This window comes from Lichenostomus cassidix, chromosome 1 (assembly GCF_008360975.1).
Source record: "Lichenostomus cassidix isolate B80296 chromosome 1, HeHo_3.0, whole genome shotgun sequence".
Classification (NCBI taxonomy): domain Eukaryota; kingdom Metazoa; phylum Chordata; class Aves; order Passeriformes; family Meliphagidae; genus Lichenostomus; species Lichenostomus cassidix.
In genome coordinates this window covers 100,288,899-100,312,888 of record NC_139479.1, presented here as the reverse complement: position 1 = coordinate 100,312,888, position 23,990 = coordinate 100,288,899, and the positions used below count along the sequence as shown (strand labels likewise).

The 23,990-nt window shown below is 41.4% G+C and overlaps 1 protein-coding gene and 1 pseudogene across 5 annotated transcripts in view; both read right to left on the bottom strand.

The window, feature by feature from the left end:
* APP (amyloid beta precursor protein) overlaps nt 1-23,990 on the bottom strand; it is a 232,257-nt gene that overhangs the window by 143,273 nt on the left and 64,994 nt on the right. For all 5 annotated transcript variants that reach the window (XM_085074621.1, XM_085074630.1, XM_085074611.1 and 2 more), the window contains exon 3: nt 6,068-6,197. In XM_085074621.1, the coding sequence (XP_084930747.1) occupies nt 6,068-6,197 (130 nt within the window). The remainder of the gene's footprint in view (nt 1-6,067; nt 6,198-23,990) is intronic.
* LOC146445454 (dnaJ homolog subfamily A member 4 pseudogene) lies at nt 12,973-14,884 on the bottom strand (annotated as a pseudogene).

Here is a 23,990-nt window from a genome sequence, read left to right as displayed (position 1 = left end):
AAGTCACAGAAAACTTAGTCAAACTAGCTTTGGTCATTCAAGCAGGAAAACTGATTTTTCTTCTTAAGCTCCTAAACATAAAAAGATTTACTACAATGTCTTACACTGTCTTTAGTAGATAGCTATAAAAAAGTAACACATGCTGGTGACCACTCCCTGTGAACTGTTCCTGAAATGTGTACACTACCTGTTTTGGTTTCCTTTGTCCATTGTAAAGAGACAAATAAACATATAGTTTTCCATGCTTACCTATAAGAAATTATTTTACTGCTTTAGGAGTAGATCTGCAGAGCTGTGATGTTTGAGATCTCAAAAAGCTTTTGTGTTGTGACATGTTCTTAATAAAACCTTACTGCAACCACCAAACAAGTAAAACATATGTCCATCCTAGGAATGCACAGAAATATACAAGTTCAGAATTCTTTCTTTTTCTGGTCTAACTATACAAAAACTAGATGGTTTACATTTGCTCTTAGTCATACGTCAAGGTACATTCTGGTCATCAGGAGAATGTTAATTTTGCTTTATCTCTGCACTTCAGGGTTTCTATGCCTTCAGCTAGGATCTGGCTAACCCAACAGCTGAACCAATGTTTAGCTTGAGTGAAGAGGTGGAAGCCTCCAGAAACAGAGTTGAGACTGCCCAAGGAAGTTTTCGTGCTGCTGGTGGGCGATCTCATTCAGGATTTCTCTGCCTGCTCCCTACTTCTTTGTCTAGCTGACAGTATTTCATCCCCTGAAACATGCCAAAGGCCACTGTAATGGTTTATAGTCCTGCTTTGAGAAGCAAATACTTGAAAAGACACAGTTATAAACCATGAGGCAATAGAGCTTCTTAGAATTGTAATAAACCAATACATTTGTTATTGCTTCTATGAATGATCAGTAACTCAACTGATACTTAACAGCCACTTTTTTCTCTGTTACTAAAGCTAACATAAAATCCAGGCCAGAAGAGTTCAGGTATAACATAAAACCATTTCTATTCACTAAAGCATATAAGGGCATGCTCCTAATTACACCACTGCAGAGAAGTGCATTTAAGAACATATGTTAAGGATTGAGGCCCTGAAAACTTGCGGCAACAAGCTCAACCATGAGGACCCAGGACCCAGAGAAAGCTCTGACTGCCAGTACAACACTGAAAAGCTGTTGACATGCAACCAGCAGAGCCGGACCCAGACAGGGACCTGGCTGGAGAGCTTGTGCAAGGCTTTGCTGCAGTGGGAGGAAGCCAATGTGGACACCTCACTAACCCTGCAGAGGTTGCAGTTTCACAAAAAAAAAAGCCTGGTTTTCTCATCCACCTGCCAGCACTCTACTAAATATACCACTAGTAGATAGGAATTCTGTCTGCGAGAGAGCAAAGAGAGCTGAAATATTTCCCCCGGTGAAGAGTTATGACTTTCACTGTGCCTAGGATTTCTCTCCCTATGGCCTCTCCACTGAGTAATTCAGATTGTCAGTATTTATGGAGATCCTCTTCTTCCTGTCAGTGGAACTAGTCATGTTGTAGTTGTGTAGGCTGAAACGGAGTGATTTTTTTATTTTTATTTCAGGAACAGTGTGGTGTGAGGTGTGTCTGCATCACTTACATGGCTGAGCAGAGACTGAGGCAAGCTGGAGGCAAATAGCTAAACTAAACAGGGACAGAAAAACTCCAGGACAATCATTTAATGTCTTTGTTGATTAAGCACTGCATGGAAGAAACAGTGGAAAGTGTTTCCAATTACCCAGAAGAGAAGCTCTACCATTGCAATAGAAATAGGTGCAATGTGAGTTTAGAAGAGGAAAAAACAGCAAGTTTTGCCATGTAACAGAAATATACAGGCACTTCACATGCTTGTGTGAGAAAATTCCACCACTGAAGTTGAAAGTAAGCTACTAGAAGAACTACCAATTTCATGTATCTCTACTTAAATGATTCATTCCAGGCATAACCTTGGTGTTTTCTTTGATATAACTGGCTAGGCATGCATGTCAAAACTTGTGTGTGCCTTTTCTTCTGACATCAACAAGTGGGTAACTTCACAAATTGCCAGAGTAATAAAGGATGACAAGTTTATAAATATTTTCAAATATCTTTTTGTTAAAACCAGAAACAAAAGCCAGCTTTTCCCTACATAACCAAACAACAAAATATATTTGCCATATAACCTAGTCCGCTTGTTTATGAACAAACAACTGCAAGTAATCACATTTTGATGGACAGAGGCTATATACACAATGAGATGCCAATACATCTGGATCCTTCCAACACTGGGAATGCAGTGCTTAGCAGCATACATTAACAGGATAATGAGGCAGAGCCACTCCTGAATTATTTTTTTTTGAGTAACCAAAAAAATAATTTACACAGCAGGTAATCCCCTGTTAATCCCCCCTTTGCCACACCTAGGTATATCCTGCCTGCCACGCCCGTATAGTGATCCACAAACACACACATAACTGAGCTTCTCCTCTCTATCCAGGGTTCAAGGTGTATTTCACCAACAGAAAATTAAATTTCATCTATTCAGAAAAGCATAGCCATACATTTATCCAAGGTATGCAAAGAATCACATAATTGAGACACAAATGCCTTCTCCCACCACCAGCAAGGAACACAGCGTGAATTACCGCATTTCACAGCACACACTGCACAGATTCACCAGCTGCTTTTCGTCAGGCAAGCAGTGAAGACAGAAGAAAGTGCAAACTAGAACTGTTTATTGTCTACACTGCCCCAGCCGTGGCAAAAATCCTGCCCTCCTGCTGCAGCCATGGGCAGAGCTCCCACCAACCCTTAAACGGATGGGTTTCCAGCCATTGTATTTTCCCAAAAACAGTTTCTGTAAAGCAAAGCAGAAATCACTGGTTTCTTGGCACAGTCTGGTGTAACCCTGCAGCTTTGCCACACAGCAAGTGGTGCAGGTGTGAGGATAGCATATGCACCAGAGACCAGGAGAAGGGAGTTCAGCAGATCTTCCAGCAGCACATCTCACAGCTCCTCATCTTTGGTGTGTACCCAAACACATTTGTAGCTCTATGTTAAGCACCACACCCCTCACTCAAAAAACATAATTCAACTCTTTAAGCTTTAGATTCAATTAGAACACTTCTAGGCGGAATATTTCTGTCGTCAGTGCAAAGACACATGGCTGACTCAAATAAGGGGCTTTCATTTTGCCTCGTTTAAATTAGTTTTCATGCTCTGGTTGCATTTTCTTAAGAAAATATGAAGCTGTGTAATCTAGTAAATCTGACGGATGTTACTAAACTATACTACTACAAATAACTCCTGTAACTACCGCCCTGCACAAGTCTCAAAGAGAAAAAAACTCCTGGAGCAGCCAACAGACAGCGAAGATGCTCTGGCCTGAAAGTAGCCATACTTCTGTCATTCATTGTTTCTCAACTGTGAAAAATAAATGTCATGATGGAAGCAACTACTGATCTGACTCAAGATACTTGAAGTGATCCTCAGAGCAACTCAAAATTAACCCTGAAATCAGCTGCCCACTGACACACTTTCTGTTGGTATCTTAATTCTTACCAGATGGATTTAAAAGTGGTCTAGGGCAAGGGTCCATTTGCACTAAAATTACAGCGGAATGGGCATTGGCAATGTCCAACTTCTGGCAATGCCCACTAATAGCTACAGCACTAAGAACAGCTGAGGCACACACAGAGCTGACAGGCAAGATGCAACTCTTAAAAAAATATCTAACACTGAAGAAGTACTAGGAGAGAAAGAAACTTAAAAAGCTCTCTGGACTCCTTAGTTCTGTAAAAAAACAAGATTTAGGAAAAAGTATTCCAAGACAGACATAGTACACAACAAGCAGAGGGCTGGTTGACAGAGAAATTAGATAATGGCCACTGTCACCACTTTTCCTCCAGAGGAAATAATTATGTGGCCACCTATCCCTCAGTAAACCCTTGAGAATACCAGTGTCTAAGGCTTATTCTAGTCAGGGTCAAAAGATTAATGTCAGCATACAAGAAGGGTAACAAAGACAACAATGTGTCAGACACAACCACTTTTCCTCCAGAGGAAATAATTATGTGGCCACCTATCCCTCAGTAAACCCTTGAGAATACCAGTGTCTAAGGCTTATTCTAGTCAGGGTCAAAAGATTAATGTCAGCATACAAGAAGGGTAACAAAGACAACAATGTGTCAGACACAACTACGTAAGCGTCAAGGAAATCAGACAAAAAATAGCATATGCAGGGGTTTTAAAACAGAAAATAAGAGCTAAGGGCTAATGGGAGTGAAATGCTTAAACATCTTTAAAATTTTTGCCTCCAAAGCCTACCTTGCTACCTAAGACAGCAGACATACAACTTGCAATGATTTTTCTTTCAAAACTGCAACTCAGGGAAGACACCTTAAAAGTCCAAGTCCAGTTCCTCACTCCTGCACAGAACTGAATATAGTCCTGTCCAAAAATTGATGAACTTCCTTTCACATGATTAGACTTCTTACTCCTTTACCAGAAGACTATTGGAGCTCCTTATACTTGCAGATCAAATTTATTCATGGCCACTTTATATTCATTTGCTCTCATGATGAAATTGTCTTCTAGCTTAAATTAGGTTCTAAGACCTCCAGGGCACTGATCAAATCTACGTAAGGATAGAGTCCTGAACCTAAGAGTTCCCTTTTCTTAATTCAGCATTTTGCTTGTGGTGATCATAAAATAAATAATAAAAATTAGTTTTTATAGTACCACTAGTATGATGTTCTTCTGCCACATCTCTAATTAGTGCAAGTGAACTAATGGAGTCTGATCAAACATATCGTGATGAGTTCTAGGTCAGACTGCAGCTCTGCCTCACCTCTAACAAGTTGCTTATCTGTCTTTACATATATATATCAACACTACAAGCTGATGTTTCTATCCTATGAAAAACTAAAGAAAACACGGCAAGAAATGGGTAAAAGAGCATGTCCCTTTTAGCATTAAAGCTTTTGGTGGAACCGACCAACTCAAGTCACATAGAAGTCTGGAAAAACACAAAAACCAGTAGATTCCTTCCTAGAGTCAGAATTCATAATTCCTAGACGCAGGACCTTCTCCTCACCAAACGTCTTGAATTTGGGCTCTCCTTGATGATTTTTGCTCAGAATAAACTAGTCCTCAGCAGAGCCTCAGTAGCATCAACAATGATATAATGCAGATTTAGAAGCACCTATTTTATATTTATACAAACGAACATCAGACCTTGAAACTTTACCAAAAAAAAAATTTCCCTGATTTTACACACCTGCTGTTTTGGCCACACTGGTAGCATTACTGTTGGTTACTCTTCAGTCCCAGCTTTGTTAAGGGCAGATCATGCCCTGTGTTTTACCTACTCTACAGAAATGAACCAAAATTCTAGAAACTTTGCATATATTTTTTTAAATTTCTTTCATTATTTATTTCATAGAATAGCTGGTCTGAGCTGGTTTACATGCCTTTTAGCTGTCCTGGCTTACTAGAAAAGCAAGTCAAACTCTGAACTCCAGCATTTATCACAATTCAAATGGCAGTGGTAAAGCAACATACATAAAGCAATATATATAAAGCAACATAACTCATGGAATAACATCAAGAAAATGTTGTGCCTAGAATATTAATGAAAACAGCAAACTATGAATTCCATTTTCTGAATGCAGACAAAAGTAATGGTAAACAAAAAAAATGAGGGCCCAAACCACCCTTTTAATTGATTAAAAGCACCACAGACACACAAAGCAACTGCTGCAAAAATAAAAGTTGCAAAATGAAATGGGGGAATTAATAAACTATCTTGTGCTCTGTTTCAACAAATAAAGATTCCCAGTCTTTCGTGGTAAGAGTCTAAGTACTAGATATTAAAAAAATTAATGTGAAAAAGAAGGATTTATTTAGGGAAGGGCAGGACTACTTTCTTTCTAGATAATGCAGTTTCAAAGGACTGAACAACTGGACAAAACTCCCTTCAGAAAAGACAATAAGTCTGAGGTACAGAAGATATTTATGTAGACTCTCTATCTTTTTCATGAAGAGACTGAAAAAAATAGAGCAGGAAAAACCAGACAAAAACTGAGTCACTTACCCAAACATCGGTACGGAACCACAATATGCGGGTGACTATTGCACTGCTTCCATCCCCTCTTGCACCAGTTCTGTATTGTAACTGGCTGGTTAGCTTCAACAACATTGGTGATTTGCAATTCAGGGTAGACCTAGCATTAAAAGTTTAGAAAAAGAAAAATGTTATCACAAATATGTACTCTGGGTCACTGTCACACATATATGTAACTACACAATATTTATTTTCCCTCTCTTCTCCCTCTTCTGCTGTGTAAAATATTTATGTCACAGTATGACTGTGCACACATACCTGGAAAGCTGGTGTGTCAGCTCATCAGTGAAAACATGTGGCTGCCAGTTCAGAAAAATCATGGTGGTAACAGCTGACTGTCAAAATTATAACTTGGCCAGTTATACATGACTAAGGTAAAGATCAGCTAAACAGGTGTCTCACAGTTAAATACCTTCTTCTCTGTGTCTAGGCTATTGCAAAACTCCATATACAGGTCATAATCTCCGTACAACTAAAATTAACAGCATGTCTTTATGTTTGTCTCAATCATTTTAACAAACATCACAAGTCCTTCCTGCTGCAGTCTGCATAGTACTAATGGTCTGTTGAAACAGTTATTTATATTCAGGTTTGCATCACCAATTTCTAAATTGCTGAGATCAAAATTCTGTCTGCTTTAATACCACAACACACATCCACACCTACAACCATGACACCAGCAAACTTGCTGACTAATTTATTGGCGAACCACAACTTCATTTTTATGCCCCTCAGTCCCTTTATCCCATCCCCCTTTTCTATGCTAGCACAGCCTATAGCTCTGACTTTTGATTTTTCAAATTAGGAACCTAGCAGCCCTAACATGAAACTCAGAAAGTACTAATTTTCCTTTACCTTTCCTCAAGCAATATGAACCAATCTCCAACTTTGTCAGATCTGAGGATTTAGGTGCACTGAAAACTACTGTCTACTCATACTCACCAACAGAAAACAAAAACAAAAATAGGAACTGAAGTAACTGGAGATGGTCCGAAAACATCCTGCAGAGAAGGAACGCAACCCCAACAAAGGAAAGCTGGGTTTAGATAGAGAGAATTCTGAGAGTCCAAGACTGGTGCTTGGAAAACCAGTCTAAGAATCTTGACAGTCCTGCCTCAAGTAAAAAAGATTTGTTTTGATCATGGATCTCCACTGAGGTCATGGCATCTGAGAACCAGTGCCTCCTGGCACTCCCCTGATTGAAGGTTTAAAATATAACCATGGCAAAAATGAGTCAAGCAGCTTGAGCTAAAGTCTTAAACTTTAAAAGACCCTAACAACAACATAGCCTTCTCAGATTTGAGATCAGTAGTTTTTAAATGAATGTGGCCTGGTCCATACACATGCAAACAACCAGAAAGCAATCAAAGCATGACTGGAAATAATTGGAAATAATTTCTACTTTCATTAAGAGACACGAACAGGCTAGTACAGTTTTAAAATTGAACTGTATTAACAACTTAATGCACAAAACAAGGACAGGTACAATAACACCAAGGAAATTACTACAAAAAGAAACACTGCCTAAACAAAGCACTTTATGCTAAAGATCTTGAATATCAACCCTGCCTCCTATTCCAAAATATAATTTATTAATCAGATACTTCTTGCCTTGTGCAAGTACTTTATAGAATCTATCTTTCAGATCTTTGCCAGCTTCAAAAGCACCCTCAGCTAACCACAACTGATGGCTGAAGAAGCAGTGCAGAGGCTGAAGGAGCAGCCTGGGATGTTAACCCAGCACACAACATACAGTGACCTCAAGAAAGCCCACAAGACAGAACTGCAAAGAGTGAAAGTTTGAAGTTTTACTTTCTTCCTTTTGTCAGCAGGTGGCCAAGGTTGATGGTGATTGTTCACATTACATACAGACAACCATTTTCACACTGCTTGCAGAAAGTGGCTCCAGAGGAACTTGCTCCTCCTGCTTCATCAGTGCTCCAAAAACTTAACTCCGAACTGAAACATCAAGGTTCACAGAAAGCTCTTGCACATGCTTATGACTCCTGTAACAGCACTGCCAAAATGGATTAGCAGGAAACTTCATACCTTAACTGCTGTGTAAATATTACGCTGCAAGGCTCCATAGCTGCCTCAAGAGCTAACAAGCATGATGTGAGAGGAAGATCTGATTTTCTTCAGATAATTCCTTTAGCATTGTCATGCTGAACTCTTCCAGTTCACATTGCCACAAATGTCACACTAAAGTAACTGCAGCCCATAGTTATGTAATACTGGGTGCTGTCACAAGCTATGTGCTTGTGACACAGTGTCAACTGACACGTTCTCATCACAGTGTCAACTGACATGTTCTCATCAGGCATATTTAACATTGCCCAGGTTTAAGTGTCATTTGTCAGCGGCAGAGGAAGTAAATGTCTTAAATGAAGACAACTAAAGAAATTTCAAAATGGATATACTGGAACATTTAAAAAAGAAAATTACGACAAAAAACTCAAAACAATGTATTCACCCACATGAACATGTACATAGCTTTAAAGCAACAGAAAATAGGATTCTGATCCATGATTCGCTCCAAGCGAGCCTGGAGACACTTCAGAGAAAAAGTCAGAGAAGTGGGTATTTGTTTTTATTCGGTGCACCGGGTGTGGGGGATTCACTCCTCCAAACACACACACCTCGGTACCTCCAAAGACACGGTGTTACAGATAAAATTCATAAATATTCATCACATTCCCTGGAATAGGAGTGGTTGTACAAACTATTTCTCCGAAGTCATTAATATTATTAGCATATGCATCACTCATGCTCCGTATGTCCCAGTGGTCTTTGGAGAACCCCAAAAACCCCTCCAGGATGAAGGTCCCAGTAGTCTTCATCACAATGCACTTTTCACCTTTCTGTCTGGAGCATGCGTAGTCCTTTGTGAGATGATTCAGCAGTTTCTTGTGCTGGCTTCAAATGGATTCTTTTGCCCCTCTTATCTTGATAAGATTATGGGAATCCTGTTTTTCTGGGTTTTTAGAATTTACATATTCTGCCTTATCTAATAACTGCTCCTTTCTCATCCACAACAACAAAGACACACTTAGTTGCTTTCCAGAGATGAATTTCTAAAGACTAAGAGTGCACTCTTACTGTAGGGCCTCATTGAAACAATAGTATCAGAGGGAAAAACAAGTTCTTGTACTATTTTTATTTTTACTATTACCCAAATCCACCATTTTAACTGCTGGTCAGTAAAGTAGAGCAAATGATAAGTAGTTAGCAGTACTTGTCAAAAATACACAAGGACAAAGAAATACAAAGAAGCCTCTTCTACATCAGTTACTAAGCTCCTAATTTCTGCTGAAAGCTCACACAAAGCTTGGCCCATCCTTTAGGAGAGATAACAGGCTTTGAATTTCATTATCATTAGGTTAACACCACTGTACATGCCGAGGAGAGCTCCCCTCACTAGGCTTATCTAACATATTTGCTCTGAATTGAAGTGGGACCTACTTACTGGCACAGAAAAACGAGCCTTGTATTTATTTATAGTGTCCCTAATGAGCCACTGCTCCTTCTACAACGTCAGTGCAAGCAGCGCTAGGAAAGTTTCGATACCTAAACTTTCAACATTATTGTAACCTGCTGTAGAGAAATTCCCTTAATTAATCTTAAAAGAAACAGAGATTAACAGAGAAACAGAAACAGAGATTCCTCTAATTAATCTTAGAGGAAACAGAGATCAGTGTAATCTAGAATACTTAACCGGCAATCAACAGCTACAGCTATATCATCATTTACTTCCATTTTCATTACCAGGTCTCCTTATATACCAACTGCAGAAACAAAAATCTAAAAAGCCACTCAGGCTACTCAGAATTTCATATAATCTTGCTAAAACTCGTGTTTACCACTACCAGATCTGATGACATACAGGATTTGGAACTAAAATGTAGACATCCTTAATAGAAGAAGTGGAGAAAATGAGATGAGAAAGCTTTTGGATAGAGATAGAGAAAATCTTTACCAATTACTGTCTTAGGCAAGAGAGACTCAACTTGGGTAAAAATATTTTTAATTCCCAATTCAAGTAACTTAAAGGGGAAGTAGTGAGACAAGTACTGATCTCTGTCCAGTGGAAACAGCATGAAGCTGAGTCAGGGAAGGTTTAGGTTGGGTATTGGGAAAAGGTTCTTCATCCAGATGGTAGCTGGGCACTGGAACAGACTCCCTAGCAGGTAGAACCAAACCTGACAAGACATTGAGTGTTTGGACAATGCTCTCAGGCACGCGCTGTCATCATTGGAGCTGTTCTGTGCAGGGCCAGGAGTTGGACTTTGCTGATCCCTGTGGGTTCCTTCCACCTCAGGATAATCTATGATTCTATGAAATGGTGTTTGTATTTGTCTATATACAAAGGTGTTGATGATACCACTAGCTGGACATATGTTACCCAAATGGAGATCAAAGACTATTTTGAAACAAATCTGAGAAAACCAAAGAGGGTACAACAGAGGACAACACTAAAGCAAAGAAGCAGCCAGGCCACAACCACAGCTGCCACTCTTGCAGCTGAGAGGCCTCTTGGCATGCTCACTGCAGGCAGGTGAATCCCCAAACCTCTCCTCTAGCTAGCCATCTTTGAGAATTGCCCTGATCCCTATAGAATCACAGACTAGTTAAGATTGGAAGTGAGCTCTGGGGTTCATCAGGTCCAACCTCCCTGCTCAAGCAGGCCACCAAGAGCTTGCTACCCAGGACTATGTCCAGACAGCTTTTGAATATCGCCAGGGATGGAGACTCCAGAGCTTTCTGGACAACCTCTGCCAGCATTCAAATTACCAGCATTATACACAACTGAAATCTTTAAGAGAGGTAATTTTTGTGTTTTCAATTAATCTCTGATACATAATTATATAAATAAGTTTCTCCACCCAGTCACACATGCTCAGCACATCTTGGTTCAATCTTGAATACTTGAGCGTAATCATGAGGCAGCCATCTCTGATACTAAAAGACATTTAAATTCAAAAGCTTAGTATTTCACCTATTGATATCATCATGTCCCTCATCTGCTAGCGTAACTGACTATTCAGAGTATTGCTCCTTTTAACATATTTTCATAAAATAAAATTTTAAAAGGTTTTCAAGATTAGCTGATTATTCAGGGACTAGTCACAAATTGAAATAGCAAAGCTATTTCAACTTAGACCTTCAGTTTTAGTTAGACAATCAAAACAGTAGCAATAGAAATAACTATACGTAAATCTCAAAGAACTATAAATGTATATGATTGGAATTAGCGGTACAGATTTGCTCTTACTTCTTGCATATAATCTTTTCCTGTATATTCTAAAAGCAGAATCATCATAGAGAAGAGAACAAGATTCAGAGTAACAAATGGTATGAATTCCTAATGGAGTATGCTCCATCCATGGAAACTGTAAAATGGAACACACCTACACATACACACACTTGCACAAAAACACACGTACATGCACCCCTTGTGAAATACAGGGAGGCATTACACCTTAAAATGAATTTAATGGAAAAAGAAAAGAAAACAAAACAAAACCAGTATCTCACAGAATGTAAAGCATAATCAGGAATTGGAATACATCTTCACCAACAGTTTGAAATAACAGACAACCCGGCAAGAGGCAAGAAAAAATTATTTAAAATTAAGGTGGAAAATTAACACATAATCAATTACTATTTTTTAAATTAAACTCCCTAGTATTTTTCTCCAATTTACATCCCACATCAGTTTGAATTCTGACTGCTCTAAATCAGAGATATGTATTCATTTAATTGCCAATCTAAAGTGGACATATTTTCTTATTGTTTCCTTCTATTCTTTCTCCTTTATCCTCCAGTTGTTTGCTCTACTTACTCATGATATTCTGGCTTAAATTACATCATACATTTGTGAGTATTGAATCTTTCTTCTACCGTAAGCTTCAGCATCTGGCACAGCCAAGACTTTTAAGTCAGACTGAATTCAAATGTAATATTTAACTCTCTGCTGTCACAAGGAGAAAAGGCTGCTCAGTCTTTCAGAAAGCACAATGTCCAGACTCCCTGCAGCACACCACTGAACAATTCCTGCTGACGCACCCTGTATCTGACAGGAATTTATGAGCTAGAATTCTGCTTGAAGTCTGTCTCAGGCAGTCAGTGACAGTATCTACACAAAAAACTAAATCCAAGAGTGACTACAGAAATGCTAGAAAGGAATATTCATACAGATAAAAGAAGTGATGAAAAAATTACAACAGTAAATAGACAGAACAAAAATAAGGGCATTTTCAGCAGTTGCACCTTTAGCAACTGGAATTATTTGAATACTTTGATTTACTTAAAGGGAAGACAGATCAAAGTAGGATGGAGTTTGATTACATCCAGACTTTCCTTGACTGATGTCCTCCCCAGCTTTCCTTAAATAAGAAAACAAACAACCAAACAAGTTGGTCTGTGGACAAGTTTACTCTCATCTGAACACTTCAATTCATGTGTTGAATATTCTATACTTAAAGTATCAACACTACTTTAATAAAAAGAACCATTCACAGAAATTATCAGAAAATCTACTTTTTAATCACGGACGTGACACAGCTAGCTATTTACCTCACTGCTTTAAATGGACAAAGGAAGGTTTTATCACTTCAGTGAAGTAATCTGCAGACAGTTACTACAAGCACAAAAATAGATTTACACATTTAATAACCAGTGTTTAGGAAGACTAGAGTCTTAAAATTGCTTGTGGAAAAGATCCTTTGACAGCAATGGCATCTGAAGGATAACTAAACAATGCTTCAACTATGAAAATAAGCTTTCAATTCCAGATTAACAAACTACAGTTGGATCAAAAACTGTGTCTATTCCTTTCTAAAGGTATATATAGAATCTACAAATATTCTGCTTCCCAGAATTTTGCACCAATGTGTTGAAGAGCAGCATCAAGCAGACATGCCACATTTATTTCCAACTGTTTGGCATATCCATGAAGAAGGATAGGATAATTATTTCTGTATGTCCATGTACACTGTCTCTGCAAGCTTTCCAATCTACAACTTGGAAAGCAGTGACACTGCAGAGTCCCAGATTAGCCACAGCAGGAGTGGTGTCACATGAGAAGCAGTGACACAAGCACCATTGATGGTGGACTCAAGGCTGACACCGTAGATGGTGGCAGGCATCAACCATTTATTATCCCTCAGTACACTCTTTTATACCCTTTCTTCACATGCGTAACAGGTATTCCTTATTACATTACAGTTGGTTAGCACATTATCTGCAGGTGCCTTTTCTAATTAGTCATACACAGTTGCATTCTCTGCTTCTTTTTCTCACGAAGTTGTTTATCTCTCTTGTTTAAGGGCACAGCTGTAACTTACTTAGGTCTAGCCTGCCTGCAGCCTTTTTCTATCTTACCACAATTCCCCCTTTTTGCTTTTCAACCACAAATGCCGTGTTTACCATTCTCTGCAGGGCCCTTGCAGAAAAAATAGCAAACACGGTACAAGCACCTTCTATGTAATTTCCACCAATTCCTGAATGCATTCATGAATCAACACTGATTCGTTTTCCAAATTCATATGGAACACGCCATTAAAATCCTCACCCCTGTGCTCATGGGATAATAACAAAAAAATCAATAGCTGCGGTTTTGTGACATTAGACTCCAATAAATTGAGAACTTTCACAGCAAGGAAAATGTATACTAACTTAGTTGGTTCTCAGCTGTATAGCATTTGCTTTATATGGAAAGACTACAAGAACACAATATAAATTAATTACAAAAAGGTGATACTGACAGTGTAACAACTCAATTTGCTGAACATAAAACCCACTAGCAGTGGCTATTACAGCCATGCAGTTTTCATTGTGAAAATTTACATGTTACATGACATCCATTCCCACCAGTTGCTCCTTTGGAAGCCAGTAGTGCTCTGGAAACTGAACCAAAACGTGTATCATTAGGCTGCTTTCGTCCACTGGAGATTTGTAGACAGACATTCTTTCATTGTAGATACACTTTAGGTCATCATGTCCCATCACTTCACCTGGCCTAGTAGATATGACAAGAACTTTGTTGTCCCGAGTATCAATTGTCTTTTGGAAACTACATAAAGCCTTTGAGAGTTGAATTCTCATTTCCGTGACTGTCATGCTCTCATGTTTCTGAAAGACACTGTGATCTTGTTGATCAAGCACAATTATAACATTATTAGATTCCAGATCAGGCTCTTGGTCACTTTTTCAATGAAATATTATCTTCTGACCATCTTTCATAGCTTTGTCAATGTGAACTTCTATGATCTTTTTCTCTCTTACAACCTTATAGCCATTGTAATTGTCACACCTGTCCTTTAGATTTATTCTTTCACCTTAGTCTTTGCATTCTGGACAAATCCAAATTCCATTTGGATTTGCTGCACCATGCTAGGTCCAATCTGCTGAACTATAACTTGCATCCCTCTTCTTTTACACATAGAACATTTTTCTATTGCCCCTCTCTTTCCACCATAACTTCCACACCATGCACAAATAACAATCTTTTGCAGAGCTAGTTTTCTTGTAATACCATTATAATGAAAAGGGTCCCGCTCATCAGGGCTGTTGCCATTTTTTCGACTCATAGGGCATGTTAGAATTCGGTCTACCAAATTCAACTCTCCTGCTTCCCTAGCACGTTCATACAATCTTGTCCAAAACTTGTTTGGATCCGCCCCCCCCACCAAGATGGTCACTTGCTCCAGTGTGAACATATCCCGCAGTGGAGTGGCGGCTAGCCAATAGCCCACCCCTCCCGACCCCACTGGTGGCAACAGATTGATCAAAACAGGCTCAGGGGCTTTGTCCTGGGGCCGCACTGTTTGTGCCATCTCTGGAGGCATTAGAGAGTTGTCATTGAAGTCCGGGGTGAGAGGGTAGCTCTTAGGCGATACTGGTAAAACAGGTTTTTGCATAGGAGCAGCCTCGGCGCAGGGAGGAGTGGGAGGACAAGGAGACGAAGGGGAAGCGGCCGCAGCAGGGGGCCGGCTGCTGGGGCCATGGCGGCGGCTCCCCCCTCTCTATTGGCTTTCATTTGCTGTTGTTGAAGAATGGCTAATAATAAAGCCATTGCATGGACTTTCCCCATCCGTCTCACCTGGAACACAAATGAGCCCAGATGGATGGAGCAATGGCCTCTAAAAAAGGAAAGTCTAGAACGAGCACATTGCTTAGTACAAGAACAATTCCAACAGGGTCACTTGCGTTTATCCACCAGCCCCTGGAATACTCCAATTTTTGTAATAAAGAAAAAATCTGGAAAATACAGACTGCTCCATGATTTACGTGCTGTAAATGAGCAAATGCAAGCTATGGGAGCCTTACAACCAGGACTCCCCAGTCCCAGCATGCTACCAGACGAATGGTCTTTACTTATTGTGGATTTAAAAGATTGTTTTTTCACTATTGGATTACATCCAGACGACATGCAGCGTTTTGCCTTTACGCTGCCCTCAATTAACCGTGAGGCACCAGCACAGCGTTTTGAATGGACTGTACTGCCACAGGGAATGCGGAACTCGCCAACACTTTGTCAACTGTATGTGGATACAGCTCTCAGGCCCCTTTGGAAGGCCTGGCCGGAAGTAATTATCTATCACTACATGGGTGATATACTACTGGCACAGAGTGCACCCTTTACAGAGGAACAGTTACATACCCTGACTCATCACCTGCGTGCTCAGGGCCTTGTGATTGCCCCAGAAAAAGTGCAGCGCACATCGCCATGGCGATACTTAGGATGGACAATAATGGACCATCAAGTCCGTCCTCAAAAACTACAAGTTCATGTAAACATCCAAACCCTGCATGATGCTCAGAAACTGATGGGTGATCTATAATGGCTTCGGCCTGTCATTGGTATTCCTAATGAACTGTTGAATGTCCTGCGGCCCCTACTAAAAGGTACTGATCCAGCTACAAGGGTCACTCTATCTACAGCACAGCTGGCAGCGATACAAACTATTTCTGAACGTGTTGTACAAAACCATACATCTCGTTGCCTTCTTGAACTGCCACTGAACATAACTGTGGTAACTGGCCCTCAGTACCTTTTAGGTGCCATCACCCAGCATAAAAAGAAAATGGGGGAAAACACCCCCACCAGCAAGAACGAATATGATGTTTTGGTGCTGGAATGGTTAGCACCTCCCCTTCAACCATGGAAAACAATTCAAGAAGATATCATTACAATGGCAAATCTCATCAAACGCGGCCGCCAAAGGATAAGGGAGATCCTAGGAACATCGCCAGGGGAAATACAGGTACCATTGAAGCTGGATGACCTGAATTGGTACTTACAGAATTCTGTAGAACTCCAAGCAGCGCTGCTGGAAGAGGGAACACTCATCAGTATCCGACCTCTCCAGCCTCCTACGCTGGCATGGATGTCCAACCACCGATGGTTAGTAAAGCCATTGCGGTCAGCCTCTCCACTCTCAGGAGCAGTGACTGTCTATACAGATGCTGGCAAACGCTCCCGTACAGCTGCTGCGACGTGGATGGAGGAGAAGCAATGGTGACACAAAATCATTCCCGCAACACCAGAGGACTCGTTATAAACCCTAGAACTGTCGGCAGTGGTTTGGGTCTTTACCAACTGGACAAGCCAACCTGTTAACATCGTCACGGACTCACTTTACGTTGCAGATATTGCCAACAGAATTGAGGCAGCGATGATTAAAGATGTTCAAAAGCACCGACTAGCGGAACTCCTAATGGCACTTAAGCGCACCATTGACCAAAGGACAGACCTGTATGCCGTGCTACATATAAGGAGCCATCAATGGTCAGAGGGCCTTGGAGAAGGCAACGCCAGAGCAGATCGATTGGTAGCGGTGGCAGAAGCTCCAGTGTCCTCTTTTGAGAAGGCTCGCCACACCCATATGAACTTCCATCAGAACGCAAGGGGTCTCCATAAGGGTTTTGGAATACCATTGGCAGAAGCCAAGGCCATAGCGTGGGCCTGTCCTATCTGTAGCTTCAATATTCAGGGTGTTGGCTTAGGCATGGGAGTAAACCCCAAAGGGCTACAAGCTAATGAGCTATGGCAGATGGATGTAACACATTTCCCTGAATTTGGTAGACTAAAATATGTCCATGTCTGCATTGACACATATAGCCACATGATATGGGCAACATTACAGCCCGGCGAAAGAGCCCGGGATGTTACAAGGCACCTTACTAGTTGCTTTGCAGTATTAGGCAAACCTAAGGCTATCAAAACAGACAATGGACCAGCTTATTGTAGTGCCTTATTGAAAAAATACATGCAACTCTGGGACATAAAGCATACCACAGGAATTCCTCACTCCCCGACAGGGCAGGCAATGGTAGAACAAGCAAATGCGACATTAAAAGGTTATCTGGCTAAACATAAAGAGGTTACAGATAGTAGAGAAAGGCTTTCTAAAACCCTGTTTGTACTAAATCACTTGTGCATATTTGGTGATCAGGATCTACCGCCTATCTTAATGCATCACCAGGGAGTGGCACAGCCACCGGTACCACGCATGAAGGTCCTGTATAAGGACCCCAAGACAGGCATATGGGAGGGTCCAGTAGAGGTCATATATTCTGGCAGAGGTTATTTTTGTGTGTCTTCCTCTACAGGCCCCCTTTGGGTTCCTAGCCATTGGGTGAAGCCTGCACTCGATCAACCTGGCGCAGATTCAGATAGCCCCAGTACCACAGCTCGTTGAGACGCCACGACTGCTCCGACTTCTACACTGTGCTATCGATCCAATCTTCCAGCGAGCTGGGATTCGAGTCGGACCTTGGCAAACCTTACCGGAATTGGTACAAATCATAAATAGACTGGGCACTCTACCAACCCCGACCAGATCCCCTTGCAAGAGCTGTACTGAGCCGTGGTGTCAGGCGTGGTTGCTTATTAAGTGTGGTATTTGTAAAAAACGTTGGTGGGTCCATCAGGAGGTGTACACTATTTGTTGTTTAAGTTGTGTCAATACACGGACAGCCCAAGTTACTTGGTCACCTATTGCGCTACAACGAGCTTTAGCTGCATATACAGGGCTGCCTGATTGGCAAGGCTTACAATTATTTGAAGCTGAGGAGCAAAAAATTGTAGCCTGGATACGTTGGGAGGCCCAAGAGGCTGTAGATTGGGCTATATCAAATTCTGGGTCCCAAATTTTGAGAGCAGTGTGCTCCCCTTCTCAATCGCCTTTAGCAAAGATCCCAAGGTATTGGGTTATTGCAGAAAATGAATGGGAGCGCACTAAAAGGCGTTTTGCTCCCGCTCCTGTGCACGCTCCTGTGCACCCTAGGGGTTGTGCTAACAGATGCCACCATAGCCACCATCAGCAGCCCCCTCCATTCAATTGAGCCCAGGAAAAATTTGTGGGTTACTTGGGCAAATCAGATGCATACTAGTGCTTTTTGCCTTGCACTTGCATCAGCTACTGACCCCTTTCACACATGCTTAATCGGTATCCCAGGCTTTGACAATACTAGTTTTGCACGATACTCAACTAACAACTGCTTGAAGGCTGTCAATGTTAGCCATTGTACTACTCTTTTGCTGTCTGGTCTCAACACATCGTTGCCATGGGACCCTCAAGAGCTGGATCTCTTGGGAAGCCGAGCCCTTAATGTAAGTGGCAATGAAACAGGCTGCATATCTTTTGGGAGCTCCACAGTAATTTTTAACAGCACCTGGCGGACTCCCCACACGGCAGTATTTGCCAACATCTCTGCCCAGTGTGGCCAGCATGGAAGCTATGGCTGGGGCAACGGTCATGTACGGATTTGGGCTAATAAAAGCACCCTTGCCCTTCCCCCAGGTATATTTCTCATTTGTGGAGACCGTGCATGGCAGGGAATCCCTAAAGGTGCTCACGGGGGACCATGTTATTTGGGCAAACTCACCTTGCTTGCCATGAACAAAACCATCGCGGCCAACTTAACACGCTCCAGAAAGAGACGCAGTCTTAATTTGGATGCAAACTGCAAAGACAAGGTAGCACTGTGGAATCCAACATCTCGGGTCTTTGCGTCCATTATACCACACATTGGAGTCGCACACGCATTAAATACCTTAGGGAAATTGGCCTGCTGGGTAAGCAAGCAGTCGAATGTTACCACAGAAATAATAGAAAAGCTATCCGCAGACATGGATAGCTTAAGGCATTCCATACTGCAGAACCGTGCTGCCATAGATTTTCTGCTCCTTGCTCAGGGGCATGGCTGTGATGAATTTGAAGGCATATGTTGCTTTAACCTCAGCAATCATGGTGAGTCAATCCATAGACAGCTACAATGGCTTAAAGAGCATACAGCAAAGATAACCATGCAAGACGACGATGGCCTATTCGGAATTCCCTGGGCTGATTGGGGTATAACGGGATGGCTTCACTATATCATGCAAATACGATTAGTGGCCTTGCTTATTTTTGTTGGCATAGCTATCATCTTACCTTGTGCTTTGCAATGCTTAAAGAAATCACTCTCGCAGACAGTAAACCAACTTTGGCTTGCACAGACCCGTAAAGAAAACGGGGGAGATGTTGTTGAAGAATGGCTAATAGAAAAGGGACATGTAGACTTAGACAAGCTGTCTTTTAACAATAGTCGTACTCAGCTAGTATAACTGATTCAGTAAGCAACCATTATTCGAATGGCAACCCTATGCCCAATCAGTGGCAAGGACATGATGCCCTTGCTGAAACATTAAGATAGTAGTAGTTAAATGGAATGTAGAATAGCCAGCAAGAATGCAGAAATCAGACATAAAAGTTAGTATGTATCCATATATAGGGCAAACAGCCAAACTTAGGGCGTTGAAACAAATAGCCAATAGTGATGCGCGGTTACAGAATATGCATTATCTAATTAGCCACACTATAAGTATGTATGCTGAAACCCAATAAACGAAGCTTGCTGTACACTCATATTGGGCGTTCAAGTCTTCCGTATCTCGGCAATTTGCGGCAACGAGTTCCGAACCGAGCACCACGGCGTTAATGATTTTGTGGCTATCTCATCCTCCCTTGTAGCTGCCTCCTAGAACACTTGTCTTATTTCCTCCCACCTTTCAACCAAAGGGGCAGTCTGTACATCTGCTCTTAACTTGTTTCTTCTACACCAAATGAGCAGGGCGCATAATACCCGGTCTTCATATATAATGCTTCTCTTTTGTAAAGATCGCAGCAAAATTTCCAAAATAGAGTTTTCTTCTGCTGACATTTGAGCCCCCACTTCTATGTTACCAGCCGCTCACCTGGGGTCAGGTGTGTCGTTTTTTTTCCTCCTCTCTTAAATCGTCCACACTTCTTCAGCCTCTCATTCCACCTGTTTTCTTGGCTGGGCTCCACCACCGGCCACTCTCTGATCTGTGGTCTCAACCCTTATCACATCGGGGTCACTATTTGATGGTGGACTCAAGGCTGACACCGTAGATGGTGGCAGGCATCAACCATTTATTATCCCTCAGTACACTCTTTTATACCCTTTCTTCACATGCGTAACAGGTATTCCTTATTACATTACAGTTGGTTAGCACATTATCTGCAGGTGCCTTTTCTAATTAGTCATACACAGTTGCATTCTCTGCTTCTTTTTCTCACGAAGTTGTTTATCTCGCTTGTTTAAGGGCACAGCTGTAACTTATTTAGGTCTAGGCTGCCCGCAGCCTTTTCCTATCTTACCACACACCATCAACCCTGAAACAAATGTCCTGTTCTCAGTCTTGCAGTCTGTGTCTGGAAAATAGACAGTCATATGCAGAATAAAGTTATCCTATTTCTCATGTAAAAATATCCTAGTTTACTACTGTTTTTAACGACAACTATTCTACATATACTTTACAGTAGCTCCATCGCTCTCCCTGTGGAAGCCCCCTGCCCAGGAACCAACACCCCTCCAACCCAGCACACTCCCATCACTGGCAGAATACCTTTCCTTCTCTGCCACGTCTCTGTGGCTTAAGCTATGTCCTGTTATGTCTGATCATGCTCAGCCACTTGCTCCTGGCTTCCTCCACCATCAGGCTCTTCTACACACAGAAGCAAGGGTACAGGGCTAGCTGAAGCTGGCATCCAAGCTTTTCCTGTCACTCTCTGTAATCCAAGTAATGCCTTCACATGCTCAAAGAGAATTATGAGAGCCAAACCTAGCATTAGCTGCACTTTCGAAATTCTCTGTCATGGGCCAACATGAGAAATAGCAAGGCAACCAAGAAGGAAGAGCTCTACCCTAGTTCCACAATTCCCAGCCATCTGCTGCTGCAAATAACACTCAGGTATTTGCACTAATTTCCAACTACCACTTGGGAAGAGTGTATGCAAATACCCTTCTAACCCTGCAGGTTAGAAGAAAAGGATTAAAAATAATCAATTCCTAAACTAAAATTCCTAAAACCCCCACCAAAATACTTAGCATAAACAAATAATCCCAGGCTGAATGTCTTCCAAACCAGCCAGGAAATTTTTTCTTTTAATTAAATCCTGAGGACAAGTTTCCAGAGACATACTATTTCTTATCTTCAGCCACATCCTCTTGCATCCATCCACAACATCCTTTTATGTTTAATAGCTCCAGCCTCACTAGCTATTGCAGTCAACCCTCAGCCTCACCTAGCAGTTTCACATACTGCTCTTAATTCTTTGGGACCAGCTAATAAGCCATCCTCCTTTCCAACATCTCAGCTGCTTCACAGACAGAGTTGCTGTCCAAGAGTTTCCTGCAACAAAACACCCGACTATTTCAACTCCTTTCACCCCTACTCTTGCATCTCCAATCCACTCATCCTGGCATCACGTTAGTTCTAATTTCCGTTCTCTCTGCCCACACAATGACTCTTAAATTCCATGCTAGGAGCCAAATGCTGTCCTCTCAAGTCCTCTTCCTTTTTTCTCTAGGCATACAAAGTCAGCAAACATTTCAACACTCCAATTAGTTTCCTTCCTTACTGATCCTTTCCTATGAAAAGGAAAGCAAAGCAAAACAAAACATGCAGGTGTGAGTGTATGTGTGAGAGAAAGAGGGGAGATGATGAACCTTCTAGGCATTAACCACAGATGGGGGAAAAGATGTTGCTGCAGTTTTTACTCCTGGTCATGAGAACATGCACTCACTGCTTTACTCTGTGAGCAGGGCACATACAACTTCTTGGTATATCACCCCAATGGCCTTGGGTATTGAGAGTGGTGGAAACAGGAGCTGGTTTTAATGAAGTGACAGGTTGGGTTGGTTCACCTATATGAAGCTTCATATATACATGATCTCTTCTCTTAAAATCCCCTAATGTGCTTTTATCTGGAATTTCATGCAAGTCTGCCACTTATGCTATAATTAAATTGTTCAGAAAGACTGCCATCTGCAAGGCAGCCTGCTTGACCCTAGTCCATGCACTGGGCTCCATGCTTAAACCACAGACTTAAACTGAACACTCGTACTTGGCTTTCTCAGAATGTTTTTCTCTGCACACTGGGAAGGCAGAAGCCTATGAAAGCAGAAATAAGGCTGCATGGTCAAACACATTCTCCTCACTGCCTTTCAAGTTCTTGATTTTACAGCACTAGTATCTGTATGCAGTAAGAAAACCAAGCCAAAACCTGAGCCCTGACAAGAATATTCTGTATACCACATCAGGTCTCTCAAGCCTCTCTTGTGTAATTACAGAAGATATCCAGCTTCTCATACTGTAAAATCGCAGCGTTAACAAGGCTGGACTTACAGCCTCTTCTAAGCTGCTTCCCTAACCCCCTGAAGCACAACAAGCACTTCTACATCTCCACAAGCAGAGTATTTTATTCACAGAAAGTCAGCAAAGTCCACCGTGTCACGACACCACAAGCCTGTTCATGGATTCACTCTGCCTGAGTTGCAACCTTATACACCTGTTACTCTACACCATTAACAGAAGCAACTAACCATTTGGGGATTGGGGGTTTTGGGGGTTTTCTTGCTCTTTTTTGCTTCTGTGCTTGCACTTTTAAATTGAATTTCTCTATGAATAAGGTTAAGTATTGGAGCAGTGAGACAGTACAATACCTAATCAAGCTAACAGGGTATTTTTATCTCAAAGTAACATATCATAACATAACAAAGGACAAGGACTTCTGTCCTCCCAAAAAAGGGGTGGAGGGGAAAGTGGAAAGGCACCCAGAAATAATTTAAAAATAATAATAAAAATCTCCTTCTTTAGGCATGATACAATATTTCATCCACCCAATTCCCTCGTTAAGGGTTGCCTCAGGCACTGTGGCACCAGATCAAGGAAGGTGGGACAGTGTAATCAGCGAGAGAGCCAAGGTCTGGTTTTCCAAGTTCCCCTGCAGGCTGCCATCCCTCCAACAGCATAGTCCATGGGAGGAAGGTCAGGAATAATGCTCTCCTGGCAGCAGCTCCTAAGTCACATCACTATATGAAATGCCAGTGAACCATATAAGACAGCTAATGCACAAAGAAAGTGCCTAAACAAAATTATGCTGGCTACAGCGCCAGCATCCTGGGAACTGCAATAAAGGCTCAGCTACCTGATGCAGATCTTCAGGAACAATCTTTACTATTCTTTTAAAAAAGGAAATATGAGAAGGAAAAAAAAAAAGGAAAAAAACCCCAAACAACAACCACCAAAAAAAAAGAACAAACAAACAAAAAAAAAAACCCCAAAACCAAAACACCACAACAAACCCACAAAGACACAACAAACAAAGTCTGAGCTTTCTTTTTGTGATATTATCATAATGAAGATGAAACATTGCATTTCATCTCAAGTATGGTATGTTTCAAAAAGGGCTGGCAGGAAAAGAAGCAGATCTGCCCCAGAGCTGCCAGCAGTTTCTGCCTAAGGATGGGGTACCATTCTGAAGGCATGAAATAAAGAATGTAACTGCTTTGTGAAAATCACCACAGATAGGAAGTT